We start from the raw sequence: 21,386 nt of genomic DNA, 5'->3' as shown, positions 1-21,386 counted from the left end.
TCATTACAACAAATGAGAGAGATTTTACATATGTTACTGTGATGATTTTTTATTTACTGAATCTTTTTGATTATCTTAATGAGTACAGTGTGACACATCAAATACATTCTCACTTTTTATTATTTCTTTGTGTACTTTTGCTCCTAATGCTTAACTAAACCTTAAAGAATACACTTTTGCTAGGGGGTAAAAAAAAAGACAAACATTTGTTTTGGAGTTGTTTAACAGCATATCTTCCTTTTGGTGATCTGGAGTTAACTGACCTTTTCCTGTGCTCACCACGACTACAATCTATGCCTGTAGATAAGGAGTTCCTTGAAAGATTAACAAAAGGGGGTGTCTTTTGCAGGGGGGATGTCCAGGCACGCTTGAAACTTTGCAACACTCAAGACATGACATGTGCTCTGGGAAATCCAAGAAAGAGCTGCAGGAAAATGTTTTGACAGCTCTCACTTGTGCGGCGTCTTCAATGACAGTTCACATGGTGCGGCTAGCGAAGAGCATTGGCCTGGTATTGCAACATTCATGTTTCGTTCCAGCATCTATATTAAGGGAAATTGTCCTGACAGAAGAACAGGTTTTTTTCATTCCTGAAAAAAACAGGAGCAGCAAATCCGCCTGCGCTTTATAGTTCTATGTAATAAATGTTGTCGTCATACTTTGGAAAACTGATAAGAAACTTTCACCTGTTTCAGTCACTGTGGTAAAGGGGACTTTCCAAACCAGTGTTGAGCATCAAGCCTACTTTTTTTCTTTTTTTATGGGCAATAAAATTTAGAAAAAAAGCTTTGAATTTACTAAGGACAGAAAAAATTCTAAGGTGAAGCCATGTTTTGCTGGTAGCTGTTGCATCATGTGTGCAGTAAAGATGTTTACACTTCAGTTAGAGCTCATCACACATGCAGACCTCGACTGATATTTCATTCATGTAAAAGTCCTTTTGTGGAAAAAAAAAAAAAATGACCAAAGAGGGCTGAAAAAGTTTATGGTTTTTTTTGTCTTTCTCCAATCTTTTCATTAGGATTTCCAGATGACCTGATGACAGAGAAAAAAGATAACAAAAAGTAGCAAAGATAAATACATTATTAGAATATTGTACTTAAATACATATTCTATTGCAGCTTTATTAGATGATGTTGGTTTCACCCAAAGTGTGAATGAACCCACTCACTGTCATAAGCACACCCTGGACCTTGTTCTAACCCATGGTATAGAGATCAGCCAGCTGAGTGTCCTTCCTCTTAACCCCATCATTTCTGATCACTTTCTGATTACCTTCCAGTTTACACTGGAACATCCTTCTGCCCCAGTGAATAAGAAACAACTTAGAAGAACCTTAACTGACCGTTCTGTGTCTGAGTTTAAACACACAGTTCAGCCAGTACTTAGTGATATTCTGAGAAAATACTCTGAGACCAGCTCCCATAGCATCAGTCCTAGTATAAATGACCACTTTGTTAATGATGCCTTACAAGCCCTCAGGAGTACACTCGATGTTGTTGCCCCCTTGAAACCTAAGTTCGTCAGACAAAACCGAGTAGCACCGTGGTTTAACGCTGAAACTCGTTCTCTTAAACGAGAAACCCGTAAGTTGGAAAGGGAATGGCGCCGCTCCGGTTCAGAGCAGTCTCTGGATATCTGGAAACATAGCCTATTAAATTATAAAAAAGCTCTGCGTAGAGCTAGAAGCCAGTACTATTCAACCTTAATATCAGAGAATGGAAACAATCCAAGATTTCTTTTTAGCACTATAGCTAAATTAACTCGCAGTCAGAGCTCAGTAGAACCACATGTTCCTGTTTCTCTCAGCTCTGATGATTTTCTTACATTTTTCGATAGTAAAATCTCAAATATTAGACATAAGTTAAATCAAGTTATTCCTACTATCAGCCCAGAACAGGCTGAAGCGGTAGAAATGGAGGCATCCATAGAAACCTCTGTAACATTAGACTGCTTCACTGCTGTGGATCAAGCGGAAATAACATCAATTATTACGTCCTCCAAATCCTCAACGTGTCTGTTAGACCCAATTCCCACAAGACTTTTTAAAGAAACTTTTCCCCTAATTAATGATCCCATATTAACAATGATAAATACCTCTCTGGAAACGGGTTACGTGCCACAGTCTTTTAAATATGCAGTTGTTAAACCTCTTCTGAAAAAGCCCAGTTTGGATCCTAGCATCTTGGCCAACTATAGACCGATATCAAACCTGCCCTTTATTTCTAAAATCCTAGAAAGAGTTGTAGTTAAGCAGCTTTACTGCCACCTACAGGACAACAGCCACTTTGAAGACTTTCAGTCGGGGTTTAGACCTCACCACAGTACGGAAACTGCACTAGTTAGAGTCTCTAATGACTTGTTATTGGCCTCAGAAAAGGGACTACTTTCTATTCTGGTCCTGTTGGACCTCAGTGCTGCCTTTGACACTATCGACCACGGTATTTTACTCCATAGATTAGAGCAGGACATAGGGATCAGAGGATCTGCTCTCCAGTGGTTTAAATCCTATCTGTCCGATAGGTATCAGTTTGTTAATGTAAATGGCCATTCCTCTCAGTGCACTCGAGTCAACTATGGAGTCCCACAGGGCTCAGTCTTGGGACCGATCCTGTTTACGCTTTATATGTTACCCCTAGGAAACATAATCAGGAAACACAGCATTAATTTTCATTGTTATGCCGACGATACGCAGTTGTATTTATCCATGAAGCCTGACCAGAATGACCAGATAGAGAAACTGAACGCCTGCATCAGTGACATCAAGACCTGGATGACAATTAATTACCTCCTCTTGAACCCAGAAAAAACTGAGGTCATTATACTTGGTCCTAAAAACCTCAGAGATGCTCTGTCTGCTCAGATAGTCTCCCTGGATGGTATAAGTATAGCCCCCAATTCCACAGTTAGAAACCTTGGGGTTTTACTTGACCAGGATTTATCATTTAAGGCTCACATATCTCAGGCATGTAGAACTGCCTTTTTTCACCTGCGAAATATTGCTAAGATCAGAAATATACTTTCTAAGAGTGATGCTGAAAAACTCATCCATGCATTTGTTACGTCGAGGCTGGATTACTGTAACTCCTTGTTAGCAGCGTGTCCTAAGAGTTCCTTAAGAAGTCTCCAGCTTGTTCAGAACGCAGCTGCTAGATTGTTAGCTGGAACCAGCAGAAGAGATCACATCACTCCTGTGTTAGTTTCGCTCCATTGGCTCCCAGTTGATTCTAGAATTAAGTTCAAGATCCTCCTGTTAACCTATAAGGCCTTACATGGAATGGCCCCGTCCTATATTAAGGACCTCATAGTCCCTTACCAACCAATCAGAACACTTCGCTCGCAAAATGCAGGACTGCTTGTGGTTCCTAGAATTAGTAAAAGTACGGTTGGAGGTAGAGCGTTTAGTCACCAAGCCCCTGTCTTATGGAATAAACTCCCAGCTCATGTAAGAGAGGCCGACTCAGTTTCTACATTCAAAGCTAGACTGAAAACATTCCTCTTTGGACAGGCTTATTGTCAGACTGGCTAGTATTCAGAGATTATTTAACTTAATGTTAGTTTGTTTAAATTAAACTTAATAATAACTATTTCTTTTAAAAGGCTGCTAGAAGTTGAAGCTGGGGTAACTATGGTGCACTGGGGTTCTGTCCTCTTTCCTTTTTTACTTCTACCCTTCCTCTCCTCTATTCTTGATCATAATTTATCATTTAGTTCTCCATGCCTCTGTTTGGTGCAGTGCGATTCATGTATTGTCCCTCTTTTCCTCTCCCCTCCTGGGGAGTGGGAGTGCTTCCAGACTCCAGTTGGCTCATCCGTGCTCCAGTTCCTGACCGTTTACCTCGCCTTTGCTCCTGCTCCTACACCTGGCTGTGGATCCTGCCTCTGGCTCATCTCTGGCTCGTCTCTGCTCTGTACCTGACCGAGTACCTCGTCTCTGCTCCTGCTCCTACACCTGGCTGTGGTTCCTGTCTCCGGCTCGACTCGCGCCTTTGACTGTCCCCACAACCACGGCTGGATGAAGCTCGTCTGCTGGACTTTTATATATGTAGTTGTAGATTTAGATAAGTTAATTCTTCTCTAAGATTTCTGGTAAATCGCCTGTCCGTCCTGGGGGAGGATCCCTCCTTCATGTGGGCACCCCTGAGGTTTCTTCGTTTTTTCCGGAATCCGGTTTTTTTGGGAGTTTTTCCTTACCGCGAAGGGGGGTCTAAGGGCAGGGATGCCAGTATAGCTTAGTCAGTTTGTTAGTTCATTTTAGTATTTTTCTATTGAACTCTTTGTATTCGTGATCCTTTTGATTTCATGTTTTACTTCGAAGCCCATCGAGACGACTGTTGTTGTGATTTTGGGCTATGCAAATAAAATTGAATTGAATTGAATTGAAATAAGTAGGACCCTTAAGAAATTTCAAATTTCAAATTTCAAATTTCAAATTTCAAATTTCAAATTCAAATTTTATTTGTCACACACACAATCATACAGCGTACAATGTGCAGTGAAATGCTTAGGCGACCGCCCGCGACCTCAAACAAGAAAGAATATCAATAGGAATAGGAAGATAGATATAAAATATAGGAATATACAATATAAAAACATAAAAACATAAAAATAGAATGTCCGAATGTGTGCAAATATGCTCTAAAGTGACATATGTGAAAGTGGCTTGTGTGTATAATGTCCATGATTACTGGTTAAGAGTCCGTATCGCCTGCGGGAAGAAGCTCCTCCTCAGTCTCTCTGTGTTGGCCTTCAGAGAGTGGAAGCGCTTTCCTGACCGCAACAGCGAGAACAGTCCGTTGTCGGGGTGGCTGAGGTCCTTTGTTATCTTCCTGGCCCTGGTCCAGCACCGCCTGCTGTAGATTGAGTGCAGGTCAGGGAGCTCGGTGTGGATGATGCGCTCAGCTGAACGCACCACCCTTTGGAGAGCTCGTCTGTCCTGCATGGTGCTGTTCCCGAACCAGGTTGTAATGTTTCCCGTCAGGATGCTCTCTATGGTGCAAGAGTAAAAGTTCCTAAGCACCACAGAGGGCAGTCTAAAGTCTCTCAGACGTCTAAGATGGTAAAGACGCTGCCGGGCCTTTTTCACCACGGTGTTGATGTGACAGGACCATGACAGGTCCTGCGTGATGTGGACACCGAGGTATCGGAAGCTGTTCACTCTCTCCACTGGGCTCTTGTCGATGACGGGGGTCTGGTAGTTCCTCTTCTGCTTTGTGGCGAAGTCCACTATCAACTCCTTTGTCTTGCTGACGTTTAGGAGTTGTAAAACCAAAAGAAAAAACAACAACGTAAAAACTAGATGAAAAACAATGTTGAAGCACTGCTGTCGTTATGAGGTCATCACCTTGTTTTAGCTTCCGCTACATCATTGAGCCATTGGTGAGTTTCTCTGGAATAATGTCCAGTTTTTAGACGTTAACAAACAAATGGCCCCATATTTTACAGAATTTTCCAAGTGATCCTAAACTTCTCAAGCTAAAGAAGTTTGAGGCTTTTTTTTAATTCATGATGCTGAGAAAAAGTTGAAAATTTCCAAGCATCCTTTTTCTTAACCCACTGTACGCCTTTTGGGGCTGCTGGGACCTCCCCCAGCTACTGTTTTGGGCAAAAGTGGGGTACACCGTGAGCCAGCCTGTTCAAGAGCGACTCGCACACAAACAGGCACAGCTAGAGCAATTTAGAGTCATCACTCAACCTATGAAGCATGTCTTTATCACGTGGGATGAAGTTAAAAAAATACACTTCATTTCATTTCTAATTTAATTTCTTCAGTATATTAGCCACAGGGCATGGCCATCTATGGTCAAAGTCAAAACTTACACTAAGACACGTCCGACTTCTCATTACATAAAAACACATGCATCAAAAACATTTGTATTAGACACAGGGGAAGTCCACCAACTTTAACTTGATAAAATGTAATGAGTCGTTAAAAATGTCTGTATGACTAAACTTCCTTTAAAACTCTTTCAACTCTCTAGGAAGTCGTCCAAACATGCTCATCTTTACCTCCACTCGCATAGCCAACTCCAAAATGATCACACTTGCGAGAGAGACGGGATAGAACAGCCAGGCCGAAGCATGAACGGAGAAAACTAGAGTCAAATTGGGTTTTAAAAATACGGAGGAGGTGGTTGTACTCCTTGCACAATGTGGTTAATGTGTTAATAACCACATTAAAAACGTATGTTGTACCCTTTCTAATTGGTCTGTGTCAGATTTAGCTGCTCTTTTTCACACAGCACTGCAGAATTCCAAACTGGACCTCACATCTGCACAGTATACAGCAATCAGAGCTTTGTTATCCAACTTGGTCTTGCACCCAGATTGATAGGGTTCACATCATGACACCAAGAGCCCTATTGGCTCTGCAGAGAACTTGATGGGGAGAGCATGCAAACTCCACACAGACAGGTCTCAGCCAGAATTTGAACCAGGGCCGGGAGTTTTGACCTCTACACCAATATGCAGCCTCCAACAAGGTTAACAAGGTGTGGCAGGATGAGTTAATTGGGCTCCCAGGTGTAGGGACTCCCATCCTGGTGCTGCTAATGAGCACCAGGCCACTTATAAAATGGGACTGAGCTGGCTTTTGCACGTTCCTGGCAGAGACTGCCTCCGGTTCTGGGTTCCTGCGCCTCTGTCAGGTTTTTCATCGGTCACTTTCATGCACTCTACTAGTCCGACCACATGACTGCACAGGTGCTCGTGGAACTTGAAGGCCTGTTGGGACTCGTGACCAGCTACCCCTCCCTGGCTACCTGCAACAGTGACTGACTGGTGCACAAGTGGGAGTTCACTTGTTGTTTATTTTTGTTTGCTTTGATTTTCATAATGTATACTTGCATGTGAATGGGGTGTTTTTGTTGTGTGTTGGTTTGTGTGTGTGTTTTTTTTTTGTTGTTGTTTCTGTTGTGTACCAGCTCTGTTTGCAGGTGGGCTTGAGGCCCCTCAGTTTTTTTTTATTGTGTTTTAACCTTGTCTTTTATTCTATTTATCATTATTTTTTAAAACTTGGAACCACGTCTCCACCTGGTTGAGTCCCCAATTTTTATTAGTGTACCTGAACCGCTCGTGTTGCCACAAAGGGAAAAAAAAAGCTTTTGTGGTGGAAGATGGAGGTGTCATGGGTTTGGATCTATTGTTTCATTTGTAAATTGAGATAACACTAACGATCCCTCACAACCAGAACATCTGAACAAGATAAAAACTGTGGCATCTGTCATTTGCATCCCTATATATTTATGCAAAGCCAGTCCAGATAACACTTTTACACCAAATCAACTCCTGTTTTGCACATATGGAAGACTCAAGTTCTGTGTTGAGGGCTACCTCCAAAACCCCTGGGATTTCCTCTCCCAGCTCTACTTTCTTAAAGCTTCTTGATGGAGTTTAAAGAGCCAACATGCTTATGGATTAACAACATCTTAACAATAGCCTGACAGTTTATGGATTTCACATAAAGTGGGATGCAGTAACTTGTTAGACTGACAGAGCATTTTAGACAGTTCTGTGACTCACAGATTCTCTCAGTTGTAGCATCACACACCTTTGTAAATCCTGGATGAAAATAAAATAACAATTTCAGGTGTCCGCAACACCCTTTATACATTTCTTCATTATTACCGTTTAAGTTAGTTCTGACTTTCCTATATCCAAAGATAAGATGGTGCAGCAACATGTATCACTTTTAACGTCTTTTTAATTCCGTTAACCCCAATAATGAACAATCAAAACAATAAAAATTACAAAGTGTATAAAATGACAAAATTGTGAAGCACGAGGAGCTTCAGAAGGATGTTAAAATGTGTTGATCAAGGTCTGCATGAAGAAAGTGTTCTCATTATCAGCCTCTCCGAACTGTCACACTTTCACAGTTTGTGTGCCATGTATTGAAACTACCTTGACACAAAGGTTTCGAGTTCGATTCTGGCCACTAAACATTTTCGAGCCAAATATCTGCCTTTGTGAGGCATGGTGTGTTATTTCAATCTACTTATTGTTTTAACTCATAGTGATGCCGTCACCATTGAAAAGAATTTAAACTTTAAAAAATAATCAAGAACAAAGAAAAGAGTGTTAAAGGTTTCAGACACATTCGAAGAGAAAACAAAATTAGCTGATTCAGCTACAGTTGGGTGAAGTTGGCCTACTTGAACAGGTCACCAGTCTGTTGCAGGACCCCACATACACACAGTGATAATGACAGTTTAGAGTAACTATTTAACCTATAAAGCATGTTGTGGGATTGTGGGAGGAAGCTGGAGAAAACGCACACATGTATGAGGAGAACGACTCCACACAGAAGCCTCCCAGCTGGGACTTGAGCCAGGACCTTCTTGCCAAGAGAAGAGAGTGCTAACCACTACACCATGGGAAACCCTCAGAATGAAATATGTTTTATATAAATGATAACAATTCATGAAACCAAAAAATCTCCAAGATACACTCCTGAACTGATGCTGTGATAAGGAAATGGATAATTCACCCCATCTTTTTTTTTAATTTACTTCTTGATCAACAAAGAAGAAAAGTCCTGCTTTTCTTTTTGTTTCTTATACTTTCTGCCTGCCTGATCAGAACCTTACAGTGAAGAGTTGGTTGCTCATGGTGGACAGGGATCCAACGATGTTTTCCAGAGCAGAATGTGGGGAAGAGTAGCGAGGAGGAGAGATGGTGTAACAGCCAGAAAAGGGGAGAGACAAACAGGGGTAAATGTAAAGGAGGGAAAACGGGCATCAATCAGCAGGAAACTTGTGGGCAGAACTGCATTGAGAAAAACATTCAATGAAATGACAACATGGGGAAAAAAAACTGATTGCAGCTTGAAGGCTCTCGAAAAATAGATCTGTCCTTCGGAAGTTGCACCAAGGTCTAAATTAAAAATGATTTACCGAAGAAGGCTTCTCAAAGAAAGTGTTGAGCCCCCACGTGTGAGTTGGTGATGTTTCTGATAAGGATGACGATGCAAATGGAAAAACAACAGAGAAGGGGAAAAAAATAACATGGCTTGTGACAAGCCCCATGTTGTGGTTATCACATTTAACTTGTCACACTACTTTTTCTGCTCTTTCCTGTTGCGTGGGTTTTCTCCGGGCACACCTTCCTCCCACAATCCAAAACATGTCTTATTGGTTTCACTATGGTGATTTTCAATTTTCTCTAAAGCGCGAACATGTGTGTGTGGTGGTTTGTCTCTGTGTGACCCTGTGATGGACGGTGTTCGCCAGCTTTACCCAACAGTGACGGGGATAGGCTCCAGCAACCATATGACTCTAAACAGGACTAAGCAGGAATACAGAAGAAGAATGAATAAATAAAGAAATACCTGGCCTTCTTCATGTCTACTTGAAGTTTACCCTTTCTTTGGTCTGAATTAGGCTGGGGGTTGGTCCTCCTGTCATATTTTCTGTGAAAACAACATCTGTCCATGATGCTCACTTTGTGTACGACTGTTATGTGTTTTAACAGCATGAAAACAATGAGAAAAAAATGATGGAAACAGCAAATAGAAAAATCTGTGGTTGTGATCTTAGAGTCTGCTCTCGACCCTGTCAGATATTACAGTTTTACTCCATTGGTTTGGCTCATTTCTAGAAAACAGAAATTACATTCTGAAAATTCTAAGATCATTTGGCAAAACAGTCTTACAGTTCAGCACTATGGCTCACTTGCAAAATCTAATATATCTCCCAAAACTGTTCACTCATGCTTCAAAACTAAATTCCTTTCCCATGTAAAGAGTCAGTGCCACAAGAATGGCAAAGATCCTTCTCAATTGCTTTGGCTCATTTCTTGAAGCAGACCGGACGTTCTCAACACTCTTGGTGCATGTCGCAACCATCCCCTACACTGATCTGTAACATCCTCACATGCAGCATCCATTGCATGGAGCAGGGACGTCTGATCTTGAGCCCGATGCTCATACACTCTCCACCTCCAAGCGGGGAAAAACTCCTCAATAGGATTGAGGAAAGGAGAGTAAGGTGGTAGGAATACTATGAACATACTTGGATGAGTAGTGACCCAGGCCCTGATGAGCGGGCCGCGTTGGAAATTCCCTTTGTCCCATACAATAACATATAGTGGTAGGTGAGGCCCTAAGAGACCTCTCTCATTTCAGAGATCAAATGAAAAATAATAATAAATGTATCAAATGTTCCAAGGGATTCGTATATCGTATTCATGGTCTTATGTTCTTGACTAATTTTGGCAATTGAACAGACTATTGTGCATGTGATGACTTACACAATGAAATGATGCTGACTCATTTTGGAGCGAACAACCATTAGACTGAGAATCAACAATCAGTTTAGATCAACAAGATCTATTCACTCGGAAATTGTGCTAAATTTAGGCTACCTGTACTTAATCATTTGCAAAGATGTACTGAGACATTGAGACATGTACTAAGACATTTGCAATTTGATGAAATCAATGAGAAATTCCATTCTGTTGTGAACAATTGCCAAGTGGTTTGAAGGTTTGTCAATGTTGTTTTGAGAACGTAATTTCTGTTTCAAGAAATGAGTCAATAATGTAATAGAACAAAGTGGTTCACACACTTGCCATGATAAGTCTTTTACAATTACAGTACTTTTTTCTTGTACATTCATCACTTAAAATTACTTTGTTCTACTTCTACAGGTATCACGACAAAAGTAAGAACAAGTAATGCAAGAGTTATTTTACTTATTACAGTTTTAAGACAGTAATTATGGAGATTGAGGAGTTTCTTTTGAAAAACAGCTAGTCGTTAATCTAGAGTTTTGTTATAGCTAGGAAGTAAAGTACATAACACTTGATCGTAACCTACATTAACACCACAGATTTGTAAACAAATCAGAAGTTGGAATATTGCACAAAATGCGTTTTTAGTCCTCTATATTTACCACTTAAAGGTGGTCCCAGCTTGCTGCAACCAAATGACATGATGGGAACATCAGGAAGAAGGAACATGAAAAACTGGAGAAAAACCAGGAACTCAGAGAAGAACTGGAGAAAGCATGGATGGCAAGTGAAGGTGACAGTGGTGCCTGTGGTAATCCATAAAAAAGCAGTGCTAGGAACAGCTAAGATACTGCAGGACCCCTCAAGCTCCCAGGCCTCTTGTAGAGGACCAGAGCTTGGGTGAGAAAGTACCCGTGGAAGGGTGAGAGGGGCCTTTTTATTTTTATTTTTATCTGTACATGTGTGTGTGGTGTGGTACAGACCCAGAATATACACATGTGAACATCAATGCACTCCAAGCAAGAGTCTGGATCTCCAGAGGATTTCAACATTTCTGTTGAAATGCATTCCAAATCTTAATAAGGACAACACAACATGGCCGGAGCATCACATGTTAAAACCAAAAAAAGCAAAATTGTCAGAAAAATTATAAATAAAAAAGGAAAAAAAAATCATAAATAAAGTACAATGTTTTCCAAGTATAATTATTATTACTAAATATGTATCCTAATGCAAAACTTTATGGGTAAATATTTTGTAAATGTATAAATTGGGAAAGACTGACATGGAATTTTTCAGTTCACGGTTTTTATCAACCAATGAAGCATCCATGGGCTGCACTGTGGCGCAGCGGTTAGCGCTCTTGCCTCACAGCAAGCAGGCCCCCGGTTCAAGTCCCAGCTGGGGGACATGAAAAACACAATTACTCTGTGTGGAGGGGACCTTTCTGTGTGGAGTTTGCATGTTCTGCCCGTGTATGCGCGGGTTCTCTCCAGGGTCTCTGGCTTCCTCACACCATCCAAAAACATGCTTCATAGGTTAATTGGTTATTCTAAATTGTCCCTAGGTATGAGAGTGAATGGGTGTGTGATTGAGGACATTCTACCCTGCGACAGACTGGCAACCTGTCCAGTGTGTCCCCTGCCTTCGCCCACAAGTGCCCGAGATAGGCTCCAGCAGCCATGTGACCCCGAAAGGGAGAAACGGAATAGAAAATGAATGAAACATACATGATAATTCCTCTTTTAAAGAACAATGGTGAAATTACAAAGCACAATGTGTTCTTGCTTTAATGCAAGAAGGCCCCGGCTCAAGTCCCGGCTGGGACTTTTGTGTGTGAAGTTAGCGTGTTCTCCCGTTTATGCATGGATTTTCTCTGGGTAATCCTGCTTCTTCCAACAGTCCAAAAACATGTTTCAGAGGTGAGTTAATGACTCTAAATTGTCCCTAGGTGTGAATGAGTGTGCATGGGCGCATGATTGTGGCCCTGCGACAGACTGGCGACCTGTCCGGGGTGTACCCTGCCTTTGCCCAACAGTGGCCAGATTAGGCTCCTAAGCCTCGAGACCCTGTCAGGGATAAAATTGGTTTAGAAAATGGATGGATGGACAATGCAATAAATTTGATTTATATGAAAATTATTCTTTGTTTTTTAAATTGTAGTTATTCGTTTTTATATTTGTTTCACAAGTCATCAAAAAGCTGTCATTTCTTTTTCAAAGACTCCTTGTTCTCCATCTATTCATGTTCGCAGCACACGCATTTGGCGCCCTCTGGTGGCCAAACATGTGCAGTAACACAAATGTCAGCCACAGCTTTGGTTGTTAACGGGCCCTTTACAGAAGGAATTTAACGGCCTAGAAAACTGCATACATAGAGAACATATAAACAATTATAAATACATAAAAAGATTTCACATTTTATTAAAAGGCCAAACGAAAATGTCACTATTAAAGCTCTTTTCTATATTTTATTCTTAAATAAGGCATAATGGGGTTGAAATTTTTAGGCTTTTAAATATGCAGAAACGGGAGACTGAAACCGAAATGTACCGTTAAATGGTTATAAAATACAACCACTGAATAAATACAACCGTTGAATCTTTTGGATCACCATTGAACCAATATATGAATGACTTCCAGCCACAACTAGATTAATGAAAATTCACCATAATTTCACTCCAAAACTGAACCTCAACCAGAAAAGTTGTGGAGAAAATAAGTATTTAATTACTTGCTGCTTTTGTAGATTTGCCCACTTTAAAGAAAATGGACTGTCTGTAATCTTAATGACAATTAAGAAAATCAAGGAATCTATTTTAAAGAATTTATACTATGAGTTCTGCTTCACACAGACCAGGTAGACTCTCCTAATCAACCTGTCGCCTGAATTGAAAGCACCTGTTTGAACTAATCACCTGCAGAAAAGACACCTGTCCACAGAATCAGCCAGACTTCAAATTGTCCATCGTGGAAAAGACTAAAGAGCTTTCAATGCATTTAAGGGAGAAGACTGTAGACCTGCACAAGACCAGAATGGACTACAAAACCATCAGCAAGAAGCTGGAGGTTAAGGTGACAACTGGTGGTGTCATTGTGTGAAAATAGAAGAATTACAACATGACCATCAATCCACCTACAGGTGTGAGGCTCTAAACAAGATCTCAGCTGGTGGGGTTTTCCATGATCACAAGGACAGTGAGAAGTCGGCCTTAAACAACACGGCAGGAGTTAGTAAGTATACGCCATTTACCATTTAGTTAATGATCTCAAAGCAGCTGGGACAACTGTCACCAAGAAAACCATTGATAATACTTTACACCGCAATGGTTTAACATCTTGCAGTGCTTGCAAAGTCCTAAATCCTTTAGAAAACCTATGAAAGCTGAAGCTCAGGAGCAACAGCCATCAAACCTTATTGATTTAGAAATAATTTACAGAGTGGACTAAAATTCCTCCTGATATGGGCAGAAAGCTGCTCATCAACTACTAGAAATCTCTGACCTCTGTACTTGCTGAGAAGTAAGGCTGTGATGGTTCATTTTAACGATTTGATTTTCTGTTTCATTTACTAACATCATTGTCACACTTTTTCCCCACAAATTTTCTTTCCTTTAAACTACTGAAGTTGCAGAAGGGCTGCCACGAAAAAACAAGGAGCATCTTTAAAATATCATTTACTTTTTTTTTCATAATCAGTTATTTTAGAGGCTTAAGTGTGAATTTTACTGAAAATGATAATTCAGAGAAGGCCTGTAGGGGGGCCTTCTCTGCGCCTGGCCGGTTGGGTAGCCGGTCCCCTCCTCCCCCCCCCATCCTGGGCTGCCTGGGTCCCGATGTTGGGAGGGCTCCTGGCCTGGGGGTCTCTCCTCCCCTCTCCTGGTCTGGCTGGGTAGGATCTGGTTCCCCTTATGAACACACGGTTCACTTCGGCGGCATGCATGTATCTCCACCCCCACATGCACGTGCACACTGCTCCCTATCTGCTTCATCTCTCCTCCTAACCCACAGTGTATTGATGGACAGATATTTTCCGCTCATCTTCGTGTCAGATTTTCACCTTTGATGTAATATTTGTCTTTCCACCGGATCTGGTATAATTGTTACAGCTTAAATTAATAACGTATTCAAATCAGTACTTCTATCCCCCACTTTCTCACCTTTCTTCCTTTTACTCTCTTCCACCCCCCCCCCCCCCCCCTTCTCTTTCACATTCTTTCCCTCTCCCTCCCCACACACACTAAATGTAACAAATAAATAAAAAAATAATTCAACAAAAAGGGGTTTATACAAATCTACACTCTGACTTCTAAAGTTCTATTAAAAAAAAGAAAATGATAATTCAACAAATAATTAACATATAAATGCAATATAGTTCTAATTAGGTCTAGGTAGAAGGTACCAGCATTGTGTTAAAACATCCCTTAGATGTAAGTTTGTATGTTTTTTTGTCCCTGTGTGGCCCTGTGATGGATGAGTGAACTGCCTGGTGTACGCCAGCTTCACCCACCAGAAGATGGGTAGATCTGAAACAAGATTTAGTCCATCAAATGGTGGATGGATGGGTTCAAAATACCCAATATCACCAAAAGTATTTGCTCACCCGTCCAAATAATCAGAATCAGGTGTTCTAATCACTTGGCCTGGCCACAGGTGTATGAAATCACGCTCTCAGGCATGCAGACAGTTTTACAAACATTTGTGAAAGAATGGACCGCTCTCAGGAGGTCAGTGAATTCCAGCGTGGAACAAATCCAGCCGTGAGATTTCCTCGCTCCTAAATATTCAACAGTCAACTGCCAGCTCTATCATAACACGATGGAAGAGTTTGGGAACAGCAGCAATTCAGCCATGAAGTGACAGAGAGGGGTCAGCGCCTGTTGAAGCGCATAGTGCAAAGAGGTTGCCGACTTTCTGTACAGTAATCTGCTACAGAGCTCCCAACTTCATGTGATCTTCAGATTAGCCCAAGTACAGAACGCAGAGAGCTTGATGGAAGGGGTTTCCATGGCCGAGCAGCTGAATCAAAGCCACACATCACCAGGTGGAATACAGAGTGTCAGATGCGGTGGTCTTAAGCACGCAGCCACTGCATTTCCCACTGGTTCTCCGGAGTGATGGGCCATGCTTTTCCATCTGGCAATGTGATTGACGAGTCTGGGTTTGGAGGTTGCCAGGACAAAAAGTACATTTGGGACTGCATTGAGCCGAGTGTGAAATTTAGTGGAAGAGGAATTATGGTGTGGGGTTGTTTTTCAGGACTTGGGCTTGACCCCTTAGTTCCAGCGAAAGGAACTCTGAATGCTTCAGGATACCAAAACATTTTGGACCCCATTTTCCCAACATTGTGGGAACAGTATGGAGCAGGCCCCTTCCTCTTCCAACATGACTGTGCACCAGTGGACAAAGCAAGGTCCATGAAGACATGGATGACAGTCTGGTGTGGATGAACTAGATTGGCCTGCAGAGTCCTGACCTGAACCAGATAGAACCCCTGTGGGATGAATTAGAGTGGAGACTGACAGCCAGGCTTTCTCCACCAACATCACGGTGTGACCTCACCAATGCACGTTTGGAAGAATAGTCAAAAATTCCTGTAAACACACTCCTCAACCTTGTGGGCAGCCTTCCCATATAAGTTGAAGCTGTAATAGCTGCAAGAGGTGGACCAACATCATATTGAACTTTTGAAATAGTGCAAGTTTTCAGACCGTAAAAGCTATTGTATATAAAGGCTGAACAGTAGATGGCGCTGAAACAGCCTTTTCTTCAGCTCAAGCAAAAGGGCCCTGAAACTACAAAATCTAAAACTACAAACTCAGTCCTAAAAGAGCATGGTTAATAGCAGTGGCAGAGCTTGAACATTTTATATACATAGAATGCTGAGGTGCTATTACTAAAGCTTATAGAGATTAAAAATAAACCTTTGTTGTCAGTAATGATCATAACCCTTGTGCTATCCAAGGCACTTTAACATTGGGAGTTGGGTCATCTAGACCCACTAGACAGTGCGCTGAACCTTTTTTCTTCAATTATTTGTGATCTTCACTGGTGTTCATGGATTACATGAAATCTTTCCACCTTTATCCACCTTTGTCATGGTAGGGAGAACACGTCAATATAAGGGTGGGGTCATCTAGGATAGCACAAGGGTTAACACATTAATTCACTGCAGAATTCTGGCAGATTTCTTTGCAGCCTTGTGATTTTCTGAAATCGCGTTTTTGTGGGTTTCATGAGCTGGAACCATCATTTGAGTAAAAATCTACAACTAAATACTTAAATTCAACTAAACAGTGGTCCCTGAAATTATATTCTAGGAAAGTTACTACCTCTGTAAGGTTTTACATCCACAGTCTAAGTGAACTAGCAATTACTTGGTGAGAAAAAATATCTACCGGTATGTTTTGTCCCATCTTTTGCAGCTCAACGTCTGTGAACATTTTTTTTGTTACTTCAAGTTTGCAACATGAACACCTAGAAAAAGTTGAATGTATGTAATCCAAAACTGTTTCCCTCTTTAGTTTTAAATTGGCTTGCAAAAAGGATGAATGGCTGTTGTTTTGTGGACACATTCCCTCATCACATGGTCTTCATTCAAAGCTGCTTCTATTTTATCTGTTTGCCTATCTTACTTTATGGTTTCCTATCACAGCACATCAAGGCTGTGTGTGATTGTCTCCCTGGTTCTCACTCTTTTCAAACCACCCTGTGGTTTTTGAAGGACTTGCATTAGCCAGTCAGAAACCTTTCGATTTTGCAGAAAAAAACGAACTCTACCCTATTTAATTAACACTTTCAACCATTTTTTCCAATCACCTCTTTAACCCCTTGACGCCTTTTGATGCAAATATGCATCAAACCAACACAGCTCCAATTTAACATTAATTTAAACCAAAACATCAGTGATTTTTTTGTTTTTGTTTTCACAGCTCAAAAAAAAATCCAGGGACCAAGGTGTTAGATCTAGATTTTACTCTCTGCAGATTGAACTATTTTTTTTCATACCAGTAGGTTATAAATTAGGGTTAATGGCTGACGATGTGTGCATGTTTGAAAATAAAGAGATAAAAGAAATGAGCTTAATCTGATGAAACAAATGCAGCCACAAAATGCAAAAACTTGTAAGGCTGTGCAACAAGTTTGGCAACACATATGCACAAATGTGGGCAACAGCAGGTGACACACGTGATGCAACCTTTCAGCAGCTTCTCTGTTGGTTTAAAAGTTGACATTATGATAGCTCCAGTTGGGATTTTTGTTTTGTTTATTGTTTTGTTTATTTGGTTTAAAAAAAAGGCTCAAAATGATTTTACTTGATTGCTTACTGTAAAAAAGTAATTAATAATTTGTTCCTTTACAACTGGCTTGCTGTCCTTTTTAGATTTGAGAAGTGTGTCAAACGTTTCTGTGCAGTTTAACGCTGCGTTTGCAAAGAAATAAACTCTTTGACAAAAATCCACCTTCATGCGTTGAGACCCTTGTGGTGTTCGCACAGGAAGGAAACGAGTCAAAACTGCCATTTCTTGTCCCCTCACAGAGAGTGCAGCTTGGCCTGCAAAGCCATCTCACATCAGTAACATGGGTTTGTGGTGTACTGAAAATGAGCAAAGCGCTGAGTTGGTCGATTTGAGAATAGAAGAAAAAAAAAAGGGCTGCAAACACCTGCACTGGCACCAATTATGTAGAATTGCTGGGTTAGACACGGAACAGTAATCGATCAGGAAATAAATAGAGATAAGGGGATTTTCTTCTGAAGTGCAAAAATGTCTGCAAGGAGGAATGCATGCAAATTTCTACCACTATGAGAAGAAAAAAAACTGAGTTGGTGTCTTGGTGTGAATATTTTCCAGCGGTCACATTAAAAACCCTTGTGGGTGCTCCTCTGTCTATTCAAACATGTGATACTATCATTTAATGTGTCATAGCTTCAGGGTTTATCTTTCCATTCTGTGTTCAAACAAACAAAAACCCACTTAAATTATGTTTTTATTTGCATGATGATACAAGAAATAAAAAAAAAAAACAGGCAAACAAGGTTTCAGTTTCTCACTAAAATAAATACTTCACATGCTACAACTAGATCGGCACCTTAGTGTTAACTGACTTCACACAATCAATAAAAGGCACAATCTCTTCTTTTGCTCTCACACATTTGTATAAACAACGTTCATTTATTTTCCCCGGTACTTGAAGGGCTTTAACTTCTGAATAAGCTGCCAATTAGGAAGATCTGCAACTTTTTCGATATGCCATTCACTCGATATGTTTCACTATTTGATATGAGCCACCTCCAATCTGGACTGAAAGACTTAAACTCTAACATAAAGTCTAAGTCTTCAGATCTTGTAGAGGCCAAAGAAGTTGCCATAATGTGAGTGACTGAGAATATTTGGGTGCGATACATTCACAAAGACTCTGTCGCCTTGCTCTAGGTGGTGGGCCGAGCCGAGGTAGCTCTCTGTGGTCCAGGAGTGCTGTGGCTGAGGGCAGAACCCCACCCTCCGAGCCACCATTAAGGTCTCGGATGACGGCTTTTTGGCTCGCTTTTTAAACACCAGGTGTTCAAACACGGTGGCAGGGGAGCACTTTTTAAAGATAAATTCCACTCGTGAGTAAATCTGGAAGAATCCAGTCTCATTGACCTGCAAGGACCCGTCTTGAAGCCGGTAAACCACTCCCCCTGAGGTGAATGCCTGGCCTGTTTTTGGCTCCCAACGCAAGGTCTTTTCTGAACCATAGTTCTGAACACGCCCTGCCGAAAGAAAGGAAGATGAGATTGTCTTAGATGCAAAGAAGAAAAAGGGCCCGGTGTGTTTAAATAACAGAAATTTTACCTAACACATGTGCTGCAGGTCGGTCGCTTTCATCTTCTTCCTTTAATCCAAGTTCATGTTTCAAATATCCTAAAAAAAACCCCACAAATTAATCATTAATTTTTTTAACCTTTTCTCTGGAGCATTTCTTTATTTATTTATAGTGAGATGCGCTTGAAAAAAAAATGCTATGACCTACCAATCTGCTTCAGAGGCACACTAAATTCTGCCGCTGCTTGAGGTTCAACCTAAAGGGAAATGAAACAAACATTTTGTCAATACCACATCAGTCGAGGCGCTGCATTCGTTCTTTCATCTGAGAAGCTTTCTCAGAGCACAGCTCAGACGGAGGAAATCTTGTCTGGATGACCACAAGTGGAGGAAAGAATCTATGGGTTTGGAGCTTTTAAATGTCACAGCTCAGATGCTAAGATATAAAGCAAACCATGCTAATTACTTAGTAAACACACCAAAACTTTCCAGACACTTTTCCATTCTCCCTCCTCCACTGACACCTCAAAAACGACCTAAGTCACACCTTTTTAATTTTTGTTGCAGGTCTCTCAAAATAGTGATCTCTTTGACCTCACTGCTTAATTTACATTGCTTGATTTCCTCATTGCTTAATTTACAATATAAAATAATATTTTTGCATTAAAAAAGGTATTCTTTTAGGACCATGTTCTGCATACATGATTAAGCTTTTTTCTGCAGTAACTCTTACCTTTTCAATGTCTTTGAGTTTTTCCCTTAATTGCAAAATCTGGTAGGCTTCGAAACCCAGGATTGTGAACACCAACATGAACAGCATCAATGCAATCAAGGCCCCACCAGGGTTGAGACCCATGAAGCCCCAGCTCTTCCCATGTCCCTTCTTCTTCTCCCGGGCAGGCGGTAAAGGCATCCAGGTCAAGTGGTTTGGATGCTGCGAAGAATGGAGGTGACTCCCATCCCCATCCACAAAAAACACCTCTGCTGGGTATCTCTGCTCACAGCTCATGGTGCAGGTCCTCCTGTGAATCAGTCAGCTCTGCTCTAAAAGAGGTGTGCTCTTGCATCTGAGCACATCTTGGCTGAGTGGATGGGACTGTCAAGACACTCTCCACCCACAGCCCACTCCCACGCCTGAACCAAAATCTGCATGTTCCATTAATCTGTTTAAGCAGAAAAACTATCAAAAACTATTCATCTGCCTTGACTTTCATTATTCCTTTGCATCTTGTGCACATAAGTTCTGCATGTAAATTGGTTTATTTGTGCCGTGCAAAGAGTCTTAAAAGAGTCTTAAAAGAGAAGGAAGTTTGAGGTTTGGGCTGGCCATACCTTTTGCTCCACCTCAAGTCAAAAGCAGAACAAGACCTTCTCAGAAGTTCCATGAAACAAATGAGAAACCACTAACTCAAACACCTGAACAGCTATTTAGAGTCAGCACATGATCAGTTGCCCATGAAATGAAACACGTTTTGTTATCAGGGCTTTGTGGTGCAGCAAGGTATCATTTTGAAAGCAGACCAGCGAGGGTCTTCATTTCAATTCAATGATTTTTTTCTTTAATATAAATGTTATAAAGATGGATTAAATCTAACCTAATTTAATTGCTGAATTGTGATTTTTGTAGGTCTACATACAGCTGGAAATGTTAGTAAACAGTGAGGCAGCAGTTTCAGTAGCACAAGGTGTAGTCTTGGTGGGAGATGCTGCTGCCACATGAAAAGGATGAATGTCTCTGAGCTGGTTTACATAATGGTTGCCTGTGAAAAGCAGATAGATCGAGATGTTCCACTGAGGTGAAAAAAACCAAACCAATGCAGCAGCTCTGAGCTGAGAGGAAAGCTGAACAGACAATGTCTCTCCCCTCTCTTTTGAAGGGCCTATGTGGTTTGTAGATACTAAGGACAGAGAGCAGATATGCTGCAGCTTCAGTTGTGGGTGACACGGTTTCTTTCTGCATCACCTGCCTGTTGCACTAGTTAAACAGAGTTGGATAGCCCTCACTGGTGGGTGTTCAGTGGTTTTGCTAAAGAGCATCTTCATCTCAAGTCAGCATTTGGTGAGGACTGTACAGGCTTGCGACTAAAAAGGTTTGAGTGTGTTCTGTAAGGGTTTTGTTTCGTTTCCCCGGGATCACGAAAACCCAAAGGGAAACCCACCTTGCAGTGTGCATAGAATTCTCCAACCTGAAGGGGATGTAACTGCGTCACGTCTAACCGTAAAGCTTCACACCGCCTGCCCCCCTAGATGCAGTGGCTGAACGTTTCCCAGAAGAGTCATGCTGAAAGTGCTCCTTGCTGTAAAAAGCAACAGCGTTGCATCGTGGGTTCAGTGGGAGGGTAGGGTTTGG

General features: G+C 41.2%; 1 protein-coding gene across 1 annotated transcript; it reads right to left on the bottom strand.

Annotated features, from left to right (window-relative positions):
• Positions 1-18,205: 18,205 nt before the first annotated feature.
• On the bottom strand, positions 18,206-20,280 carry LOC101159737 (tumor necrosis factor ligand superfamily member 6). The gene is made up of 4 exons (XM_004068275.4): positions 19,770-20,280; positions 19,245-19,293; positions 19,067-19,135; positions 18,206-18,984 (listed from the first exon to the last, which is right to left on the bottom strand). Exons 1-4 carry the CDS (start codon positions 20,043-20,045, stop codon positions 18,569-18,571), a joined length of 810 nt encoding a protein of 269 aa, XP_004068323.1. The 5' UTR covers positions 20,046-20,280; the 3' UTR covers positions 18,206-18,568.
• Between the last annotated feature and the right edge of the window lie 1,106 nt (positions 20,281-21,386).

This window comes from Oryzias latipes, chromosome 4 (genome assembly GCF_002234675.1).
Source record: "Oryzias latipes chromosome 4, ASM223467v1".
Taxonomy (NCBI): Eukaryota; Metazoa; Chordata; class Actinopteri; order Beloniformes; family Adrianichthyidae; genus Oryzias; species Oryzias latipes.
The sequence above is the reverse complement of the archived record's forward strand: the minus strand, read 5'-3'. Positions and strand labels throughout refer to the sequence as shown.